The sequence below is a fragment of the Trachymyrmex cornetzi genome, unplaced genomic scaffold (assembly GCF_001594075.2).
Source record: "Trachymyrmex cornetzi isolate Tcor2-1 unplaced genomic scaffold, Tcor1.1 scaffold122, whole genome shotgun sequence".
In the NCBI taxonomy this organism is placed as follows: domain Eukaryota; kingdom Metazoa; phylum Arthropoda; class Insecta; order Hymenoptera; family Formicidae; genus Trachymyrmex; species Trachymyrmex cornetzi.
This window is the reverse complement of record NW_017295784.1, coordinates 2,894,697-2,916,591: the sequence shown is the minus strand read 5'-3', so window position 1 is coordinate 2,916,591 and position 21,895 is coordinate 2,894,697. Positions and strand designations below refer to the sequence as shown.

Sequence of the window (21,895 nt, the reverse complement as noted above, 5' to 3'; positions counted from 1 at the left end):
TTTGAAATCGATATTCTTACATTAAGAAGATCTTGATTTTCTGTGATTAATTTTTGTATAATTATTTATAAAATATTATACTTCTTCATATAAAATATTTTTTAATTAAAAAAATATTTATTACATTTAATGTATTTTCATTTTTATTTTACGCACATTACTTTAAAATATATTAGTTTATAATGCGTGTTAATTTATGTGCGTGTATTTTATAAACACATTCTTTAGAATAACTTTAGCATTATATAAACTAAAATTGCGTTCATTCGTTATATTAGACACTTGTTCATTTAGTACGTTTGTATATACTCCAAATATTTATACTAATCACATCGAGTACCGCGAATGTTTGTAAAGGTAACAATGCTGTTTGTACTTTCATTGACTTGCGATAACTGACAGACTGCCGTCAGACGTGCAGCGAGAAATAATAACCTTAACTAACACCCCCGAGCTGACTCAACTTAACACATCGCGCGAGCACCCTACACAGGGTGGCTTAAAAAGAAAATACAACAATTTCATTAATTAAATTGTTGCATTTTATATGTCTCTGCTCTTATTAATCACCATTAAAAACTTTCAATAAAAAATAGTCTATAACTCGATGGAAAATTACATTCAAAATAACTAGCTGTTATTTTGAATGTAATTTCCTGTCGAATTAAATATTTCTGTGTTCAATATTCTTTTCATATGTTTATAATTTTCAACAATTTATATATTTAAATTAATTCTGAACGTTTAAATAGAGAGACTTTATAATTTTTTTATCTTTTTTTTATCAAGTAATTATTAAATTTCTCAAAGCTGTTTGAATGGCGAAGTTCTTTAAAGAGATTGATCAATATACAATTAAAGAGATTTAAATTTCTAAGATTTTAAATATACAATGCAATAATTAATTTCTGTATGTACCAGTATATCAAAAATATTATTTGATAGATTAATTGTAATGAGACGGCTTATATTGAATAGATCACGGAAGAGAATTATTTGCCTAATTGTTACAAGCGTACTGACAGCTTCGACATGCCCGAATCATGCTTTTATACCTGCGTAGCACCTGGCACACATTTACTCTATATCTAAGCTATTGTATTCGGCACAGATGTGCGGAGTACGAATCGTCTTATCTTATAGATCAATCGGAGCTGCGCATCTTTGCATGCGTTTCGTGCTATTCTCGTGCCGGCTTTAAACTACTTTAGACAATCGGAAATGAAGTTGCGCTCAGGAATAACTTTAATCAAATCGTGATGTAAAAAAGAAATTGAAGCACTTGCATTTTTTTATGTCCAGAATGAGAAAATGACTACTTGATTATTATAACAATATTCCGCAAACTGTTTCGTTAATTACAACATTGCAAAATTGTATTTATATTATTTATAGTCTACGATAATTACAGTTTATTGTTCAATATTTTATTAACGAAACATTATTAAAATGCCTGTACAAGAAATCGTAACATTTGAAAATTAATTAATTAAAATGTAATTTACGTTAATACATTAAAGGAGAAATATAAAAATTTTATATAATAAAAAGTTTAATAAACCTCATGATGGTGATTTAAATTTCAATATTCATACTTCTTTACTAGCGAGAGACTATTAGTAAGATATTTCAATCAATTTTTTGCAATTTTTCATCATACACAGAAGAAAATAATTCGATCATAAGTAACAGTTACCTTTACCATTGAGAAGAACTATTTATAACTAACCGGAATAGCGTGCGTATTTCTATACGATCCTTCCGCTCCATATACGACTAATGCATAATGCGCGTATTTAATTCCATTCCCGCATTAAAAAGTTCACCGTTATCAGTTTTAATTAGATTCTTTTATATCGTTCTGAAATACAGATATCAAGAAAAGATAAATCATTTTTGTTATAAGATAATCAAATGAGTTATCAAAATTTAGAAATATTAATTGAGAAAAATTATAAATATTAATTAAGAGTTTTTCTTAATTTAAAGTTCAATTTAAAGCAAAACTGAGTAACATAAGAGAATGACATTAAGAATAGATGCCTAGCATCATAGAGATGTTGGACAAGTTAATAAACAGTTTCTACATAAAATCACTTATATAATGGTAATTTTATATTACTAGACACTAGTAATGTCTATGTAATGGCTGCTTCTGTTGCACGTATAACGCGCATGATGTATCATTTATTCTTGTTTAACACTCTGCGAACAACAAGAATAAAATAATATCTCTTACGCATTATACGTGCAACGAAACGCAGCCAATATTAATTGTATATATTTAAGCAAGGATTTAGGCCAGGTTTTTTATTATCTGGTTAACTTGTGGTTAAGCATAACCTGATGTTTCATCCAATGGATTTTGGCCATGATATCATCATAAATGAACGTCATTGGATAAAACGTCATTGGATAAAACATCGTTAAATCTAACCACAAGTTAACTAGATAATGAAAAACCGAGCCTTAGATAAGTATAGTAAAAAGCGTTCGAGACGCTATTTAACTTTTCATTTTTTACTTTTTATTATACTTGAATAAATGCTTAAATGCGTACGATTACTATTACATTGTTATCATTACAAATATGTAATAATAATTACCTTTTTGATACATACAACCACTTCTATATATTACATTAAACTACGAACAACAGTCTTTATAATAAAGTCATATTTAATGTGGGATAAAAATCATATACAAAACGTAAAATCCTAAAGTATGTAACAATTATCAATATGCAACACATCATAGGTATTTTTCAATCTTTTTGTTTAACAGAAATAATATTATCTTTTATTTATTTAAATTAAATACATATTTTACTGCACACGGCATATCATTTTTTACAATGTTTTTAAACATCAGTAGGTACGGCTACCAGTATCACATTTTACCTTGAATTACTAAGTATTAATGTAATATATGTATAGAAATCTATGCAGACATTGTAAAAGTATTCGATGACAACTGCTGACGAAATAAGCGCAACGAGGAAACTAATTGGCATTGCGGAAAAGAGACAACAATAAATTTCGACACATTTGAGTATTGATTTAACCTTTGCCTTTTTTAAAAGTGAAAAACTCAGCTATTCTGTGATAAAGTGTTCATGGATGTAACATTCACGCATTATTTTTAATTTAAGATTATTTTTAAGAATATCGCATGTACAATTAAAATATCATTTTTAGAATTTTCTGCATGACACATGACTTTAAAAGATAAAAAATTTCTATCAGACTATCATTTTCCGACCTTTTGCTCTAGCAGAAGATTCAATTAAATGATTCGGTCGGTCGATTCATAGTGCATGTAGGGGATAACAAGGAAACCGAAGAATACTTAAAATTGATTTCCTTGCCGTTCTCGTGGTCGAAATAAATCGGACTTCTTGCTCGTTCCTAATTGCCAATTTCCTGATCATTCTTCGCGAGTCCGTGTTCGAACGAGTCTAAGTTCAAGTTCGCATTCTGAAATAAACGTGCACTCCGCGTGCCTTATACACGCGAATGCACCATCGAGGTGTTAATGCAGCTGTCTGCATATGTGTGCGGTATCTGTACCTGAGTGGTGAATATGAAATTGGACAGCTAAAACTGTGTGGCGTAGTACCAGGAGCCGTACAATGCATGCGCACGTGCGAGTGCACCGGAACGAACGAGAGGCGAGCTTAATGATCGATCAACTCTGCATGGGTTACGTCAGGCAAGGCGAAGATCATGTATCTTGGACAGATGATCGATTGTTGACGTATGCCTCGGAAAATGGAAAACTTTCATCATATAAGGGAGAACATATGATTCTTTCTCATAATGTGTAATGTTTCTGAAGCTCATGTAGTTCCAAGTGCAAGTGTTATTTAAATCTCTCTCTTAGAAGACAGAATATTTAAAATAACATTAGCGCAATTCTAATTATGACGTTGATTATCATGACACTCGATACCTTCTATAACTTATTTGTAAGTCGACAGTATTTTAAAAGGCCAAATACAATACGAGTACTGATTGCGAATCTTACATATAATAGTATTTCAACCGCGGTGGTGTAGCGAGAAATATGTTTCGGGAGGGGCTGTAGAAATCAGTTTTTTAATTTTTTAAATGTTCTTTTTTATATTAGTGACACATTTGATAAGCATAAACCAAAAAAGTTTCGTTTAAAACAAAATTAATTCAATAGCAAAAAAGTTATGATAATTTATAATATTTATATACTACATGTTGTAATGTCGCGTCAGACGTTTCGCTGACGCTGCATATAAATTGTCATAATTTTTTTACTATTACATTTAAAGATCTAAAACTTTCCAGAAAACTTCTTCAAATATTCAATGTAGCATTAATGAAAATTTTTTATTCGAAAATTCGTAACACAACTTTAACGTTTAAAGAATTCACTAAACGAAATTATTCACTCGACGAAATTATTACAAATCCATCATTTTGTTGTAAAGTGCTTCGAAAATTTCGGAATAGCTCTACAAGTCGTAAAATATGTCAAAGATTATTGTGTAAAAATTTGAATAATAAATATTAATATCCGGCTGAGATTTCGCGAGTTAAAGTGCTGCCGTTCTCCCAACGTTACTTTTTGCGGTTGTACTAATAACAACATTTTTCTTCCGTGTAATTTATCGAATTTTTGTTTACATGCCAAATACAAAGGAAAATCAACAAATATATTTTTAATATATAATAAACTATATTTTTGCTAACTAAATTAAATATGAGAACTATCCCAACAGGATTTAATTTCCTCTCTCAAAACAAATTGATATTTACGGCTCAACAATTTTTTACACATTCTTATGAAATTATAGAAATTATTAAGAATTTCGGGGGGGACTGCAGCTCCCACAGCTCCCCTCCTCCCGATTACGCTACTGATTTCAATAATAAACATTTAATACATGTAAAATGCCTACATAAGCTCCGTGAATGTTGGTGCGTAAATTAAACATTGTGTACAATCCGCAACTAATTGGGATATACTTAAAACGAAATTAATTAAAGTAAATTTAAACATTTCTACTCTGAATTGAGTCTTGTTCAGTGCAGAAGTCAAGTGCAAATTAGTTGCGAGTATTTATCGCGTTATGAATATATAATTTATACACACCAACATTCACAGTCTCCGCAGAAGCTTTTATCCATATAGGCATTTCATTTGTATTAGATTTATTCTTGGTGCCACAAATATTACTATATCTTATTTTATTTCAATAAACATATAAACACTATGCTCCAACATCTGTGTTTGGCTCTCTTTAACTAATTTTATCCTTTTCTTTTAGAAATCTTAATTTCAACAGATTCATCCATTAATTTTTGGATTTTTGGATTCTGCTATTTCTAAGGAAAAAATTTTAAGGAGAAAATCATATACAATAGAAAGCAGAATATTTTAAAAAGTGGAATTAAATTAATTTAGAAACGTAAGTATTTTATCAAATTGCTGTACTATCTAAAAAGAATTTGCATTTACTTAATTCCTATTTATACAAATTTAACAAGTGTAAAAAATCGCAAATCATTTTTTACTAAAATCTTTTTTTGTTTTCTAGCATGCGTTAAAACCTTTGTACTGCATAAATATTGATTATACATGGAAAGAATAATTTTGCTAAAGTATCTAAAAATTTATTTAAATCTAAAATAAGTTCGTCGAATCTTCAAAATAATATCATGATGATTCAAACATGATAAGCAACGCTGCAAAAAAATTTGACGTTCTAGCAACCGGTTTGATCATCCTTCAAACTACTTTGATAGTTTAATAACATTATTTTTAAATCTGTATTTATATGTACACGGAGAGAATTTTTTTTAAAGTTTATCCTGAAAATATGATAGTCGTGGGACAACATTGTATTTCCAAGAATTTTAATTTAAATTTATCTCATTCATTAATAAAACTACAATAAAGTGTAAAATAAGTTTGATTAATTTTACTAAAGTGCAGGGTAAAAATCTTTAAAATATTGTCTTGCACCACAATTACCATATTTTCGGGATGAATTTTAAAACAAAATTCTCTCCGTGAAGCTAAATTTTTAGATATTTTAATAAAATCGTTCTTTCCATGTTTATCTTTTCCAATTTTTAAATTAAATTTAATAAATTTAAATTTGAAAATAAACTTTTTGTGTACACATAAAATAAATTTGATTACATCTCTTATTTTAATTACGTGTATGCAAGATAATATCAATTTCCTTTTTATTTAATTCACAAATTACACAAAACTAAAGACAGCATTCCCAGATAAAATGTAAAAAAATATGGTTTTACATCATTTTCAAAACACTCTTAGAAGTTAAAAATATTGTATTGAATGTGATTTATGTGCATAAATTTTATTTAAAGCTACAATGGAAGGAAAATTTTTTTATGAAGTTTGAAACATAAATTCAACCTACGTCAAGGAAACTTTTTACCTTATAATTGATCCTTTTATCTTGTTCCAAACTTTTGCTAACTGGAAACAAGTACAAGGAACGCTGTTGACTCGTGATATTCTTGATTATGCAATATTAAGATGCAAATATTAAGACAATTTTGGCCAAGGTATTATTGCACTTCTGTAGCAAAGAACGGTCCTATTACAAAGAAGAAACTTGAATTTAGGCTGAACCAGTTTTCAGGCTTTCGTGATTCGGGCTAATAGAAGCTCCACCTAGGACGAGTTCATACCTATCTAGAACAAAAATACTCCTATTATCCGAGAACATTGTCTTTGGCACACTTCCATGGAAATTGCATAAGTTATCCTTTGACGCCTTTGCAGTCTTATTACATATGCATAAGTGAAATATATTTCTCAAATTAAACAGCCTCGATCTGGAAAAAATCATTCCTTTGGAAATAATTAATTGACCAACACAATATAATAATAATTTTATAATAATCCTGTAAATATAAACTCATTGTTAAACATTGTTAAACAGTAAATTCTAAAGTCAATTAGTTTGTAGTTAATATTTAAGTAAAATAAGCTCCTTTAATTTTTATATTAAAAATATTTTGTATTAAAAAAATGTTAATTATTTGTTATAAATTATTATAAATATTAATATTTTTATAATATTCAATATATGTATAATAATATTCAATATATGTATAATTATAATAACTTTTCCTGGACACTCATAATTTTTAAATTAACTCATTAATTTTTCTTCAGAAAAATAAATAGCTTATTGTATGTCTTCTCTGAAATTAAATATTAATTAGCAAGAAAAATTTATACATATAAGAAGTTTCGATTTCTTAACATGTTTGACGTCAGGCTACATTTTATACGTATATTTAGATCTGAGATGTTAGTTATTTTGTAAGCGAAACAAGTTATTTTTGTAGAGTACCGTAAATTTTTGCCTATATTAATAATTTAAAGAAAGTTTGTAGGAGGAAAGGATAGCAGTAAATGAGGTGTTTATATGTCAAAACGCTTCATTTCTAGCGTTTGTTTTTCGAAAATTGTTACTTTTAAAATTTGAATATGGCGCGCTAGCCGTTCATCTGTTCGCGCGAGCGGGCGACAAGTGATTCGCAATTCGTCGCGCGCACGGATCGTAACGTTACATCGCTCGTAATGAGCTGCGAATTTTCGGCTGCACAGCCGCGCAGATATTCGGAAATCCAGGTAATTTTTCCGCATGAAGACCGTTAAGCCGTTAATCTCAAAGCGTATGATGTATAATATTAGTATATCACCGATTAGTCATCGCATAAACGAACAGAGTCGAAATTAACATCCGCGGCTGGCTCAAGCAAGTAATGGCACAATCGCGAATTCGCTCTCGCGCAAAGATTTACTAAAATGCCAAAGAAAAAAGATTCAAGACATATGAGAAAGACTATAAAAGAATATAAGAGCGTAAATAAGAGAACGAAGGAAGTATCTGTATCTAAACGAAGGGGGATGGGGGGCAGGGAATTATTTCTTATTGATGCGTTCGGGACAACGACAAGGTATAAATCGTAATCATGTTATTGTAATGATACCCCGCTTGGCTTTCGGTCGCAGGTAATTCAAAATTGTAGGCAATTTTTCCACATCTAATAAGCTGTTCGTTAGCATCGTACTGTATGATATTTAATATCTCCGAGAAATTAATCGTGCGCGCTTAATGAAAAGTAAATTAATTTAAGGGAAAATTATTCTCGCATCACTAAGATGAGAAAATTGATATTCACGGAAACGAGTACTTCCAGAACCATGTACGATTATTGCTTCCTTTTGTAAAGATCCAATAAAATTCAGAGATTAAAAAATGTTCGAATAATGCTAGATTTAAATAAAAGCGGATAAAAGACGATTAGTTATGGAAGAGTAAAATTAGATTATTCTTTAGTTCTGCGAAAAATCTGATCATCTCGTATAGATAATTTCATATAGATTACGTACCTACTATACGATATCACGCATTGCACATCAATATGATTAAAATTTTAAAGGTAATGTATGAGATTGGAAATGAAAACGAAATGTAAATTGATATAAATATTTCAGTGAGATTTTACAATTATTATTTATCAAACTATTGATAAATAATAATTGTAAAATAATATCAATGATATTAACAATAGATATAGAAACAGAAATAAATATTCGAATATTTTCCTTTTGCACAAATATGATATTATAAAATTCAATATAAATACAAATATTTAAATACATATTTATATAAAGTTACATTCTTCGTTACAATATATACGGAAATGAAAAAAATAGTACGCTGCATTATATGCTATAAAAATAATTTAATTCACGCAGAAATATTCACAGCAATATAAATCATAATGAATATCAAAGTAATACTATTCGGAATTTTATACATTGGTTTCTTTAAACGTAATACGTATTTCTAAATTAATATGTATACAAATTATGACAATTGTATTCTATTGTGCTTTGGATTTTTTTACAGCATCCTTTTGTGACTTTGGACGTTTGTTTGACTGTTCTTTAGATTCTTCTCTAAAATTATATTTTTCCTGTAGTCTCTCCCTAATGAGTAAACCCCTAATAAGTTTCCTCCAGTTGGCATAAACTTTTTTCTTAGCTTTTTCAGCGGCTCGTTTAGCTGCTTCAATTTGTTCTGCTTCCCAAGCTTCTCGTAACGTGTCTTCGTATTCAGCACACACGACATAGCCCTCAATGGCTGGTACAGCGCCCATGCAACCGAAATTGAAACCTACTACAGCAGTCGCGCAATCTATGTTTAATTTACGCGCGACGCGATTTAATCCTGGAACTATAAGGATTTATTCATTGAATTTGCATTAGAGATATACATTGCAATACTGCAACATTCAGTCCTTTCATTTTGTATAAAATATAAATTCTCTTAATATATTTATAAAATTTTCTACATTAATTTTGTTATTCATTTTACTCAATGTGAAATAATATGATAAAATGTAAAAGAGATATCATATTGTTAATACGAAAATATATTATATTACTTACGGATTATATGTACTGTGCCCTTTGGAAGCATACATTTTTTAAATAAATCCACATTTCCATATTCATTTCGAGGTACAATACCATCTTTAGCCTCTGGGGGAACGTAGTCTGTAGTTTGCCATTCTCCAAATAGTTCCAATGCAGAGTCCTTCAGTCTCATACCTGAAAGCTATAATATTTTTGTTACATATTTCATTTAATAATTTTTATAAAATATGGAGCTAAGTTTATTTCTATTTTTCAGTTAAATTCTAAAGTATCCTAAGAGATTATGCTTATCAATTTTACCTTGTCATATTTTGGAAGTGCTTTAACTATTTTGTAAGGGTCCTGCTTCGGTTTAACAACTCGAGCTTTCTTTAACCACGTCTCTCGGGAGCATAGCGTATGTACGCAATACCGTGAATAAATAGCTTCGCCCGTTTTCAAATGTCCTAATGGTACACAATCTGATGGATACAAGGCTTCGTATTTAAGTAAATGTCTGATAAGAACGTATAACGGATGTCCTTTGCATTCGCCAACGGTTTTAGGCAATGGTTGCTCCAATTCCCTGTGAAAACAGTGGTGCTTTGTTATATTCCAGATCTTTTATATCATTCACATCGTAGATAGAATTAAAAAAGTATGATTAGGGAAAATAAAAGAGAGATTACTTTTGCAATAATAATTCATCTTCTTGCTTAGATATGGTCGTCTCTCTTTCTTGCCAATAACTTAAAGTCTCAATCCACCATTTCTCATCAATACGCTGTTTACGTGTGACAGAAAGCCACTGTGGACAGTAGCGTCTTGTTACATCCTTTACTAATCTTTCTGAATTATAAGCTATTACATATAATACTGGCTTGCTTGCTTTTTTCTGAAACATTATTGTATAATTGATTTCATACAAATCTTTTATTTATATACAGAATAATTATAAGAGTTCTTTTGTATAATTATAGAAATCTGTTACTTTTTCAAATTACTTACATATATTTCAGCTACACAATCTACACTTCCATTTATAACATTTACGCATATCCAGCTTGCTTTAGATTCCACATATATTTCGGCCCATATATCTTGTCTCTTTTTCAATTTGTCCATTTCTTCATCTGTCGAAGCTTGATCCTGTTTTTCATTCTTTCTTTTAGATTTAATGGCTGTTTTATTTTTATCACTACATTTCCTTTTTGCTTTGCTAGGTGACTCTTCTTCTTCTTTTTCGGAACTTGAACTATTACTTCGTGACTGTCTCTTGGCATTTTTTGTTTTAGGTTGGTTATCTTCTGAAATAATCTTATTTTGTTTGATTGAACTGGATGGAACATTGTGCTTACTAGATCTTAAACGCCTTGGAGATGGACCTGATGGACCAGACTCTACTTTTCTCGAACTTGTGGAAGCTGTTTCTATATTTTTGGATGTAGAAGCATCATCTTGCGTCACTATATTGCTGTTTAATTTGTCTTTGTTTTTCTTACTATATGAATACTTTGAACGAAGAATCTCTGCTGCCCTTTTCTTTGCTTCTTCATTAGCGTTTCTTCGTGCATTTTCGTTATTCTGAATTATACTGCTATTTTTGAGATCTTTCTTTGAATCTACATTTTTCTTAGTTTCCTTTGAATTCGTATTTTTCTTATTTTCCTTTGAATTCACATTTTTCTTATTTTCCTTTGAGGATGTCTTTTTCGCTTTTGTCTCGTCTTTAATTTGACTATCTTTTTTCACTGTGCTTGTTTTAGGCAGTAATTCGTTAGAAGCTTTTACAAGTGGTGGATTGAGAGATACTACTAAACGACAATGAAAGCCAATACCTCTCAGTATTGCTACGTATAATATTACTAATTCCCTGTAATTATAAATTTTCTTCTCTGCAATTCTTTTTAATAACGTCTCCTTATTTATAATAACTTGATCATGACTAGATTGTATTGTAAACATATTTTTAAACCATTTTGTAAATTTTTCCAGGTATTCTAAACTAAAGTTATCCTTTGGATAACTTTTTGTTGATACAAGAGATACCGCTGTTGCCATTATCTCAGGTTCATTAGCTTGATGATTTAAGTGAAATCCATATGCTAACCAACAAAGTCTAGCTGCTTTTTCTATAATAATCTGATTAGCTTTTAATTTTTTTCGCAGAAGCGCAGCCAGATCTGATTCCCTTTTGTTGGCTGTTTTCTTTTTGAAAACCATACTCGTACCAGGTAAAGTTATTTGAACACCTTCCTTAGGTATAGTATAATCTTCAGGACGTTTAACATCCTCTTCTTGCTTCTCGTCGTCATTCGTGTCTTCGTCGTCTTCGCGGAATGCTTGTGTTCCACTTTCTCCTTGGAGCAAAACAGCGTTTATCTCGTCTGATATATTTTTCTTCTTTTCTATTTTGATTTCTTTCGTGACGTGTGTACTATCGTACTTGGAAAAGTGCTGTTCGGGCTCCTCATCATTGACAGAAGCTCTCTGTGAGGCTTCCAGATTCTTGACCACCTCCGAGAACAGTTCAATGCTATTGTTCTCGGGTACACTCGCGAAATTCTCATCGTCGCTGCTCTCATCCTCGCTATTGTCCTTCCAGTCTATTAGGTTAGGCTTTGTCACCGATTTTACTGAAAAGAAACTCGCTGTCAGTTCATCCTTTGGCGTGATACCGGCGAAATCGTTACTGCTGTCGGAACTGTCATCGTCGGAATCCTTCATATTGAGTGTTATCCTGCAAAATACGATGTTTTTAATCTCTTATTACATGTTATTGTTCGTTATTACTGTGCTTAACTTACTGCAATATCTTGTCTTTAAAATTGATTTTCCTTATAACGCAATTTAGCAAAGATCGACTGCCTTATATGTAATTGTCAGGATTTATATTATGTAGATGAACTTATACGCAATAATATAAAACAACAAGAACACATTGCACGTGTGTGACAAGAGACGCAAGAAAGCATTGTTATGAAACAGTAAAAGTAGACTATTATTATCTTAAAATTTCTTTAATAAACAATTGGATAAGATAAGAAAATAGATTTCTGATAAAAAAAATAGAATCTATATGAATAATATAAATACGTTTATTTTACACAGAGAATTAAATTGAATTAGAGTGAATTAAATTATTTTTTGTTTAAAAATGTGATTACACAACATTGTGAATATTGTATATTATAAGTATAAATTACATATTTTTTATATTTTAAGATCAGTTTTTTACAATTATATTTTTATAATATTTTAAAAATATATTTTAAATAATTTTATATATTCTTACAATATTTTATATATCATATCTTAAAAAGGATTTAATATTTTTTTTTACAATTTTTATCGACTTTTAAAGCCCTTGTAAAAAATAATATCGTCTTTTATCAAGATTTTTATTATTATATAATTCTTTAGAGTGCGGATGTATTATCAGTTTCCTATAATATATTCCATATTCATTTGATTTGAATCCTTTTATAATTAATAATGCTAATAAACCGACTTTCATGGATATGATGGATAGCGTGTAACGTTGACAACAAAGCTGGTTTATCCAACGTTCGTTTATTCTTTGCTTTATATGCGACTGTGAAATTTATATCCTTGCATAACAAAAGCTAGAGATTTTATGAAATATTATAGTAACGAAGATCTCTTGTTGAAAAAAAATGTGAAATGTGTAGCGTGATGGAAAAGAGCATGCACTAAATATTAGGAATTAAGTGCACGCGGTAATGTATGAATTTTGCAACACGCTTTTCGTTGTATCGAAAGGTGTCACGTGCACTTAAACTCGTTCATTCGAATGATTCCTGGAATCATAATTATTGTGGAATACAGATGAACATGATTTTATGCCCAAGGGAAATAATTCGGAGTTATATTGTAGAATTTTTCATAAAATTAATAATGAATAACATTTCTACTAGAACAGTTTTCATAATTTAAATATTATTCCTTATAGTTTTCAATTTTTTCATGGCGTTGTTAATATTGAATTTTATTGGTTTAATCTTTCATCACACAGATGATTTTACAGTTATCGACGTTTTTTGGGTATAAAGAGATTATCTCTTTTTTTTTCCATTTTGTTCTCGATAATGTTTGTAATTGAATCGATATGTGGTAGTGCGGCGATGGATTTTCTACTACGGAGAATTGCATAACGAATAGGGACTCACATTTTTGATTATAGATGATGAATTATTTTACGATAGTAACATACTAATATTTATAAATAATAAGCAAACAGATATATTCATCTCTTTTGTGGCGTTAGCGGCTTTCTCTGAGCGCGTGCATTGCCTCCGGCAATTTATCGGGATACGTCGAGAGTTTGTCAGCATCTCGTACACCTCTACTCCCTGAATATGGCTCGACGTAATGGATAATTGGCGATCCGATGGCCGATGTACAATACCTAAGTGCATTTGTGTGTAAAGCTAGTGTCGACATTTGCCTTGTTTGGTCACATTTCATATCCAATGTAGAACCATATAGAATCCGATAAAGTGGGAATAATAAATCCTGCATGATTTAGTATGTTCCATTATCCGTTAATAAAATTCCTTTCTCTGAAATTATCCGCGATAATTAAATCAGGATTCGAAATTGGGTATATTTTTTCACAGTTTATTAATTATTAAAAGTTGTTAAATAAAACGAAATATATGTAGAAATAAACAGAATGAAATAAATTACGTAAATGGAAAAAGCTTCAAACTAAAAGAAAAGGATATTTTAATTTCTGTAACTTATAACTGGAATATTATCGATAGATGTTAAAACGAAAAATATCGTTTTTAGATATGGACTATCCATGATCAAAAGCAAGTGTGGATGCTTGGAACACTGCGCATCTTAATATCAGCGTTCAGGATTTCTAAAGGATTTCTAATATAAAGGTATGTGCATAAAGTTTTCAAAAACCAAACCTTTAACCAAGAACGGAGCTATTGTATAAAACTGCCATAAACAACGGCCGCATACATATACATGAATTTGTGATTCAAGATTCGTTCGTGGTTACCAAAATTGTTAAAAATATTTAATATATGGGGTCGTATTTCGTGTATAGATTATCGTTACAATCCATTTTACGTTTTATTGAAAAAGATTGAGTCTGTAATATAATTTTTATGGAATTATAAATTATATATTATTAATTCCAATCTTATTATTGTTTGATGAAATTATAAATACAAATTACGCAAAAATGGAAAAAAAGTTTCTATTCATGTGGAACATTCACAAGTTTAAACATTCGTATTTTATATTTCATACTGCAATTTTTAAAACGTTGAAAGTTTTTTACTATGTTTTTTGTATTTTAGTAGCTTTATTATGGAGTATACCTCATTATAGTACATGAAGTATGAGTCTCTCTTTGTACATATATGTATATATTTTATTATTTAAATTACAAATTTAAAATATAATATTGTAGAAAATTTGAAATTATTGCAATACTTTGTCCATATAAATTGTATAGTCAAATTGTGTACATTATGTACATATATTTTGCATGTAAATACACAAATTATGTAAAAAAATAATAATGGTTATTGTTTATATAGAGTTATTGTTCATACAGAATTTTATTAATATTGTTACGTAACATTTATTTTATAATAAAAAGATTAGATTCTATAATATACGTGTTATACATAAGATATGCTAGAACTCTTGAGTTTTTAGAATTCTAGCGATTGATTTGATAAACAAGCAACAAGATTTTTAATAAACTCTTTCCATTTACATTCTATAAAATATTTTCTAGCGATATAAAATTTTTATAATGTAAAAACTTATTTATTTTAATAACACTGTGTTATACACATAATGTGAATTTGCTGTCTGTATATATAGCGCTTTACCTTGATATTGTTCCCCATATGAGGATATGAGATAATTACAGCTTGCACAGCTGTTACGAGATATGGTTTGTTCGGCAGCTGGATCGAGATGTAGCTAATCCAAATTGTGTTTCCGGTATCAAGCATTCGTTAAGACTTTTAATTACCCCCAGGCCACTTTCAAGTATAAAGTTTCTAATTAAATACTGTTAAACTCCATGAAATCAGTTTCAAACTCTTTTTGGTTTAAATGCATATTTAAGGAACAAGTTGCGACGAAGCAATTACGGAACCCGTGACTTTTGATTTACTGATTTCGAGTTTTAATCTGTCAGAAGTTTAAATAAAAAAAAATAAACGGATAGATGGTATCTCGATTGTTTTAAAATGATGGCTTCCAATATATTAAATTGTTAGCGATATAAAAGTCGATGCTTATTATTATTTATGTTCGATTTTTCAATAATATATTATTATTACTATTGTATGCATATATACGACTCTTACATTTTTTCTTACAGATTTATACAAATTCTTTTATCTCATGTTTACTTTACTTAAATATGAATTCTGATTAAAATATCTTTCTGTCCTGTAAATAAAGATTTAGGGAATTTTTACAAATTGAACTTCAGAGACAAAACTTCTCATTAGATAAAACTTCTTATCTTTTATTCAATATCAAATAAACTATTTTAATAGATTTTTAATTTGTAGATTGACTAAAATGATATTGGAGACTAAACGTTAAAAAGTTGCGGCGAAAGACAATTCAATTATATTAATCCTCCTTTACGGAAACTTTAACTTGGTCAAAGAATTTTTAAGTGGAAATAAAAGTGGATAACTTGGAACACATCTAAAATATAACGTTAATGACACAAAGTACATCGTATTTGAATTTTTGTATTTTTATTGTTTAAAAACAATAATAATTTTATTTATAGTGCGTTGATACACGCAACGTTTCAGCTGTTACAGCATGCGGGTAAAATAACGACATTGCGACACGTGTACCGATATAATTTACTTCTTTGTTAGTTAAATATTACGATCGATAAAAACAATGGTGTTGCTTAAATGATCAGGTCACGCGAAAATTAAACGTCATTCGTAAGCTCAGTCGGAAATAAATAATCGATAAAAACGGGATTTGCCGGTGTTTAAAATTATTTGAATCTATTGAGAGATAACATAAACTTTATACGTACAAATAATATAGTATTTACACTTGATATATCATGCATGAAAAGATTATATATAATACAATATTTATAATAAAAAGTAATGAAAGAATTCTTTCGAAAGAGTTTTATTGTTGCTTGTGTTACTTTGTATTATTTGTAATCAGTTTTATACGACGTGACGTTTCAAAGTGATTGACGTGAAGGAAGTAACGTCATTCTCCTGAAAACAATGTAGTTTTATTAAAATTTCGATATGTTATAATTTTACAGGGAATATTAAAAATTAATAAGTTCTTCAATTTATTACTCATATGGTCGTTGCACAAGTATAAGAATATCGGCGAGATGTTAATGCGTATCAGACTACATATTGGAGATTGAAGCATTAGATTTCGGCAATGGAATTTCAATCAGATAAGTTTAATTTCAATCCGTTTCGTTCTAATTGGTTGAATTCTAATTTCCAATTCGCAATCCTCAATCTCCAATGCGTAATCTGACACGGACTTTATTCTTACTTTCCAATTACTGCCGTGTCATTTTCAAAGTGCTTAAGTTTTTAATCTTAAATATAATTTATAAATAGTGGATTAATAATTATTTATTACTTCTCCACATTGTTATTTTTAAATATAACATAGAAATTGGCATTTTTGAGTAAATACAATTATTACCTATATGACGCAATAAAAATATTCTATAATTTATATTAATTTTACAGCGAAATACATGTCCCATTACCATAATATTGATGATAACAATGCAATTTAATGAAATAATGAGTGAAATAAAATGACGAAATTGATATTATTATGCTTCATAAAAGGACAAAAGGATTTATTTTATTGGCTTATATTCAACAAAATATTAAAATTACGTATGTACGTTAGTATAGAATATAAAGACTCGAACGGGAATTTTCGCGTTTATAACATTTATGATGTTAGTTTGGGTAATTTGACAAGACATTTGACAAATATTTTATCATGCTTTATCTTAAGATAGAAAACTCACACATGAATATTTTTCACAATGTCAGTCCTTTGTCATCTTCGCTTATTTATTTTACTTTGTCCCGCATTTTCTTCGAAATTCCACGTTTTATATTTATGTTCTATATATATATATATATATATATATATCATAAATAAATTTGGCTGTTAGGTATTTTGCCAGACACCACGGACCCCACCTCCACCTAGGTCAGGGTTACACACACACACACACGGTATAGTTTCGCTTTTGAGAAACGCGAAACGAAGTATTGGGGTCTTTCAAAGTGGGCAGGGAACGCTTGCCTTTGTTAACATTGTCAAAAGGATTCGAGAAACACGAATCTCCCAATTGATCTTCGTAATTGGCTTCCAACCTAATGTTTAGTACGAAACATGTTTCTTCAAACGAATATGTAAAGTGTACCGTATAATTTACAATATACTTTAGGTATGAAGATCAGTTAACATATCGCGATCGATGAAACACGATATTGTATTAATTTTAATTTTCTATCAACTCCCTTCGCGAAGGAATCAACGAACATTTTGCTATCCGCTACAAACAACACGCAACATATTCGTAGGGCGATATCAGCATTTCTCTTTTTGTACAAGCAATTTGCTTTTTTCTCTGATGAATTTCTATCACGAAAGGGAAACATTACTTGCAGCACCTAAAGCTATCTATAATAGTACAAGATTACATAGGATAATGTTTCTGTTCCATTGCCAAATGCTAATATGAAGAGGCTTTAGCTTGATATCATACTCATCATGTAACTCATTTCGGCTAAACGAGGACATTACTTATCTCATAAGAAGATTTGCTTCAGCTATTTTACTGGATGGTAATACATCATTTCTTAGTCCAAGTAGATTTTCGCAGAAGATATTACTCGTATTTTGTACGAAAAATTAGTTTGTAAATAAAATTAAAAAATTGTACATAATTCTCTGTTAGAAGCCTAAACTATTAATTCATTATTTGATTTTGGGTTTTATATCTTTATATTATAATTTTTCGTATAAAACTATCTCTTCACAATAATATTAAAAAGTGTTTTTTCCTATTTCTGTCAGATTTATGGCAATAGATTAACAATTCAATAAATTTTAAAAATGGAAACAAATATTAAATATTTGCGCTTCAATATTTAGATATATTGTATTAATTAAAAATATTTGATTATTAATTTTATTGTTATAGATAAATTCTTTTCTTTTTAAAAACTAAAAATTTGGCACGAATTAAAAAATAAATTACATAGTTTACATTTACGTACTTCTATGAATAGACAATATTCTTTCACGCTGTGTTAAAAAATTATATAATTAGAAAATATATCATAATAGAATATGTGATAAGGCATTATTAAAAAATAATAGGAAATAAAGAAAGTACAATATAAGAATGGAATATTTACGCAAACAATCTCTTGAATCTTAATAATGCTAGTAAAAAATAAATGCACTATAAAGAATTAATGTCGAGAGGTCTACAGAGATAAAATTCGTGACCGCGACAATTTATATCAAACCCGCTTGTGGGCGAACGCAAATAACAATTGAATTCTAACGGGGGAAACTTTATGCGTCGCGTGACTTACACAGTGATTTTATACAAGTCGATAAAGTTTTCCCACAAATGGAAGGCGGCGATTAATCGCGACAATTTCCCGTGTCACGCAATAATTGCTGCGATTTAGTCTAAGAGCGCTTTATCCGACAGACGGAGTGATTTAAGGAAACTGTAATTTATTGCGGTGACGCAATTCACGGATTTTTATTTCGTAATCCGTCTCCCTTTTGCGGTCTCTTGCGATCGATAAGGGAATCGAGTGCGTTGAACGTGCAATAAACGCAAGCGTGAGATTGAAAACGCGACAATTCGATTATTGCGCGTATATCGCGCGCTTCTAAAATCAAGAACGGATGCCACTTTTTTTCATATACTTGTTCACTGGACGTTTATATTTTGAATGTTAATAACGCGTCGAGGTCTGAAAGCTTCGCTTTGCGAAATAGTTTATTATTGTTCGGCAAGAGTTTTTAATCGAAATGTACATTAAACATTTTCAGACACAAAATCGTTTTGAAAGAGTGCTTTCAAAAAAAGGGACATGCGATATTTTCCATGATTGCCTTTTTTAACGTTATTAAATCCGCGAATAAAAAAGTTAAAAAATTAAGATAACTTTATAAGATATTTGTTAAATATAACATTTTGACATTTAAATATAAAAATAAATTGCAATATACTTTGAAATATATATCGAATTTCTAGAAAATACATATTAGCAAATAACGAAAAGCATATTAAAAATGTATGTAAGGGATTTATTTATTCTAAATGCAGTTTACAATGTTACTGATACAGGTGATAATTAATAATAAACGGTATTGTTATTATAATACCGTGTCGCGATTGTAACTGGAAAATTAATATTTTAATTATAACAAGGTCTCCCGTAAAAAGTTTTTCTCATAAAAAGAGGCATAAATAGCGTTTCGAAGTGAATATTTTTGTTTTCTTTTAAGGGTAAAATGCTAATTGGGAATGTAATTTGCATTTAACTTAAACGAAAGAAAGAAGTTTATCGAGAAAATTTGTTAAATATTCAACTGCATAAATGCGAATCGCAAAACAAGATTGTCCTTTGGGCACCATAAATTTTACATCTCATACTGCATTGTTAATTATGTTAATCACTGTGCTTGTTTTTGCGATACGACTTTCGAATAATTCCATCATAAAATCATCATTCTGGTCTGTGAATGAGGAAAAATAGCATGTCAACTTTTACATTAATCCATATGTAATTAGAACGAGTATTTAATTGTACTTTTTGAGCTCTTAATCCTTTATCTTAATTTGCATGAAAATCTAATTTATTATTTATATTTATCATTTTGTATCTATATTTTCTAGCTTGTAATAAATATGCAACATTTATAAATAATACTTAATGGCAAAATTTGTTTTAAAATTAAAGATCTATATAAACATCGCTTTTGTATGAAATCCATTAAAAATTATTTTGAGAAATAATATTTTACAATAATTGAAATATATTTTTACAAAGAAATAAAAATATATTATAAAACAAAAAAGCCGAGATAAAAAATGGAAAACATGTTTTCAATATTATGTAAATATTAAAATAAAAAAATATCTTGTAGAAAAAAGAAATTAGCAATGGATAAAAATACGGGAATAACTCGCAAACTTTCTGGTATCTTTGAAGATAACATCCGTGAAAGTCTAAAAAGCGTTATCAGAAAAAAGAACTCTTTTAAATTTCAACAAAAATAGGTAACTGTTTAAGTGCTACCACGTTACACCTAACTAATTTACATTAGGGAATTTAACCTGTTTTCGCTACTGTGCTAAATTTGTGAAAAAGCATGACGCTTTTGGTTAACTGTTTACGACGTAGTTAGGTTAGTTAGTTATGTTCTCTGTTTCCTATAGAAAATTATGTGCTGCATTGCAACTTGCGCGATGCATCGTAATGATCTTTGTTTGCAAATTTTACGCAATTTAAACTGAGTTTAATAGGCGCACTTCTTATGTTTTAATTAGGCTGTTAAAAATTTATTTGGCATAGCACATGATAATTTCAATTCTTTTATTACTGTAAATATTGATTATGATGTAAAATCTAATAAATTGAATATTGTTAGCGTATATAACATCAATATAATTATTACCAATATAAGCATTTCTAAAATAATTAATCAGGATGTGCAATAAATGAAAATACAAACTGATTATTTTCACAGCATAAATGAATATTAAAGCGCAAAACAGAATTAACAGAAAAAATTGGAAATAATATATAAAAAGTTCTCAATTAATATTTTTTTACATTATGAATATAATATCCGGATTAAGTGATAATTTTATATTTCATAATAGTTTTATGTAAACTTGAAAACAACGGAATTCCGATAAGGAGTCTTGTTGCAGAAGAATGATGTACAATTTTTTAATTTTTGCGCGCTTTGTTATAAAAATTTATAATGTGAATCTTTGAATAAAAGAAACTGTTTGTTGAATAATTATCATCATTTACATAATAAGCTTAAAATTATCTACTATTACTGTCATTACTGGAAAATTGATAATTTTTTAAATAAACGTATCTAAAATATGGAGATACGATGGCATTATAAAATTATTAATGACAAATTCTAACAGAGTTTGTATATAACCTATTTTGCATACCTATCACAATATTTATTTTAAGTATAATTGTGCGTATCATCAATTCGCGACGGCAGTCGGACGCGTTGTAATATAATTAACAATAAGTAACATGCAAAATTGAAAAGAACCGTGTTGAAAAAACATAACGTTCGCCAACTAACTTAAACAAATATTTGTTACACATCTGGT

General features: G+C 29.2%; 1 protein-coding gene across 2 annotated transcripts; it reads right to left on the bottom strand.

The window, feature by feature from the left end:
• Positions 1-8,821: 8,821 nt before the first annotated feature.
• On the bottom strand, positions 8,822-12,412 carry Xpc (DNA repair protein complementing XP-C cells homolog). Of its 2 annotated transcripts, none has more exons than XM_018519329.1 (6): positions 12,258-12,412; positions 10,459-12,190; positions 10,140-10,345; positions 9,772-10,036; positions 9,484-9,652; positions 8,822-9,268 (listed from the first exon to the last, which is right to left on the bottom strand). In XM_018519329.1, the coding sequence occupies exons 2-6, from the start codon at positions 12,175-12,177 to the stop codon at positions 8,916-8,918; spliced, it is 2,712 nt and encodes a 903-aa protein (XP_018374831.1). In that variant the 5' UTR covers positions 12,178-12,190; positions 12,258-12,412; the 3' UTR covers positions 8,822-8,915. The 2 variants fall into 2 exon arrangements, with proteins under 2 accessions (XP_018374831.1, XP_018374837.1); XM_018519335.1 differs by having other exon boundaries at positions 12,266-12,412.
• Between the last annotated feature and the right edge of the window lie 9,483 nt (positions 12,413-21,895).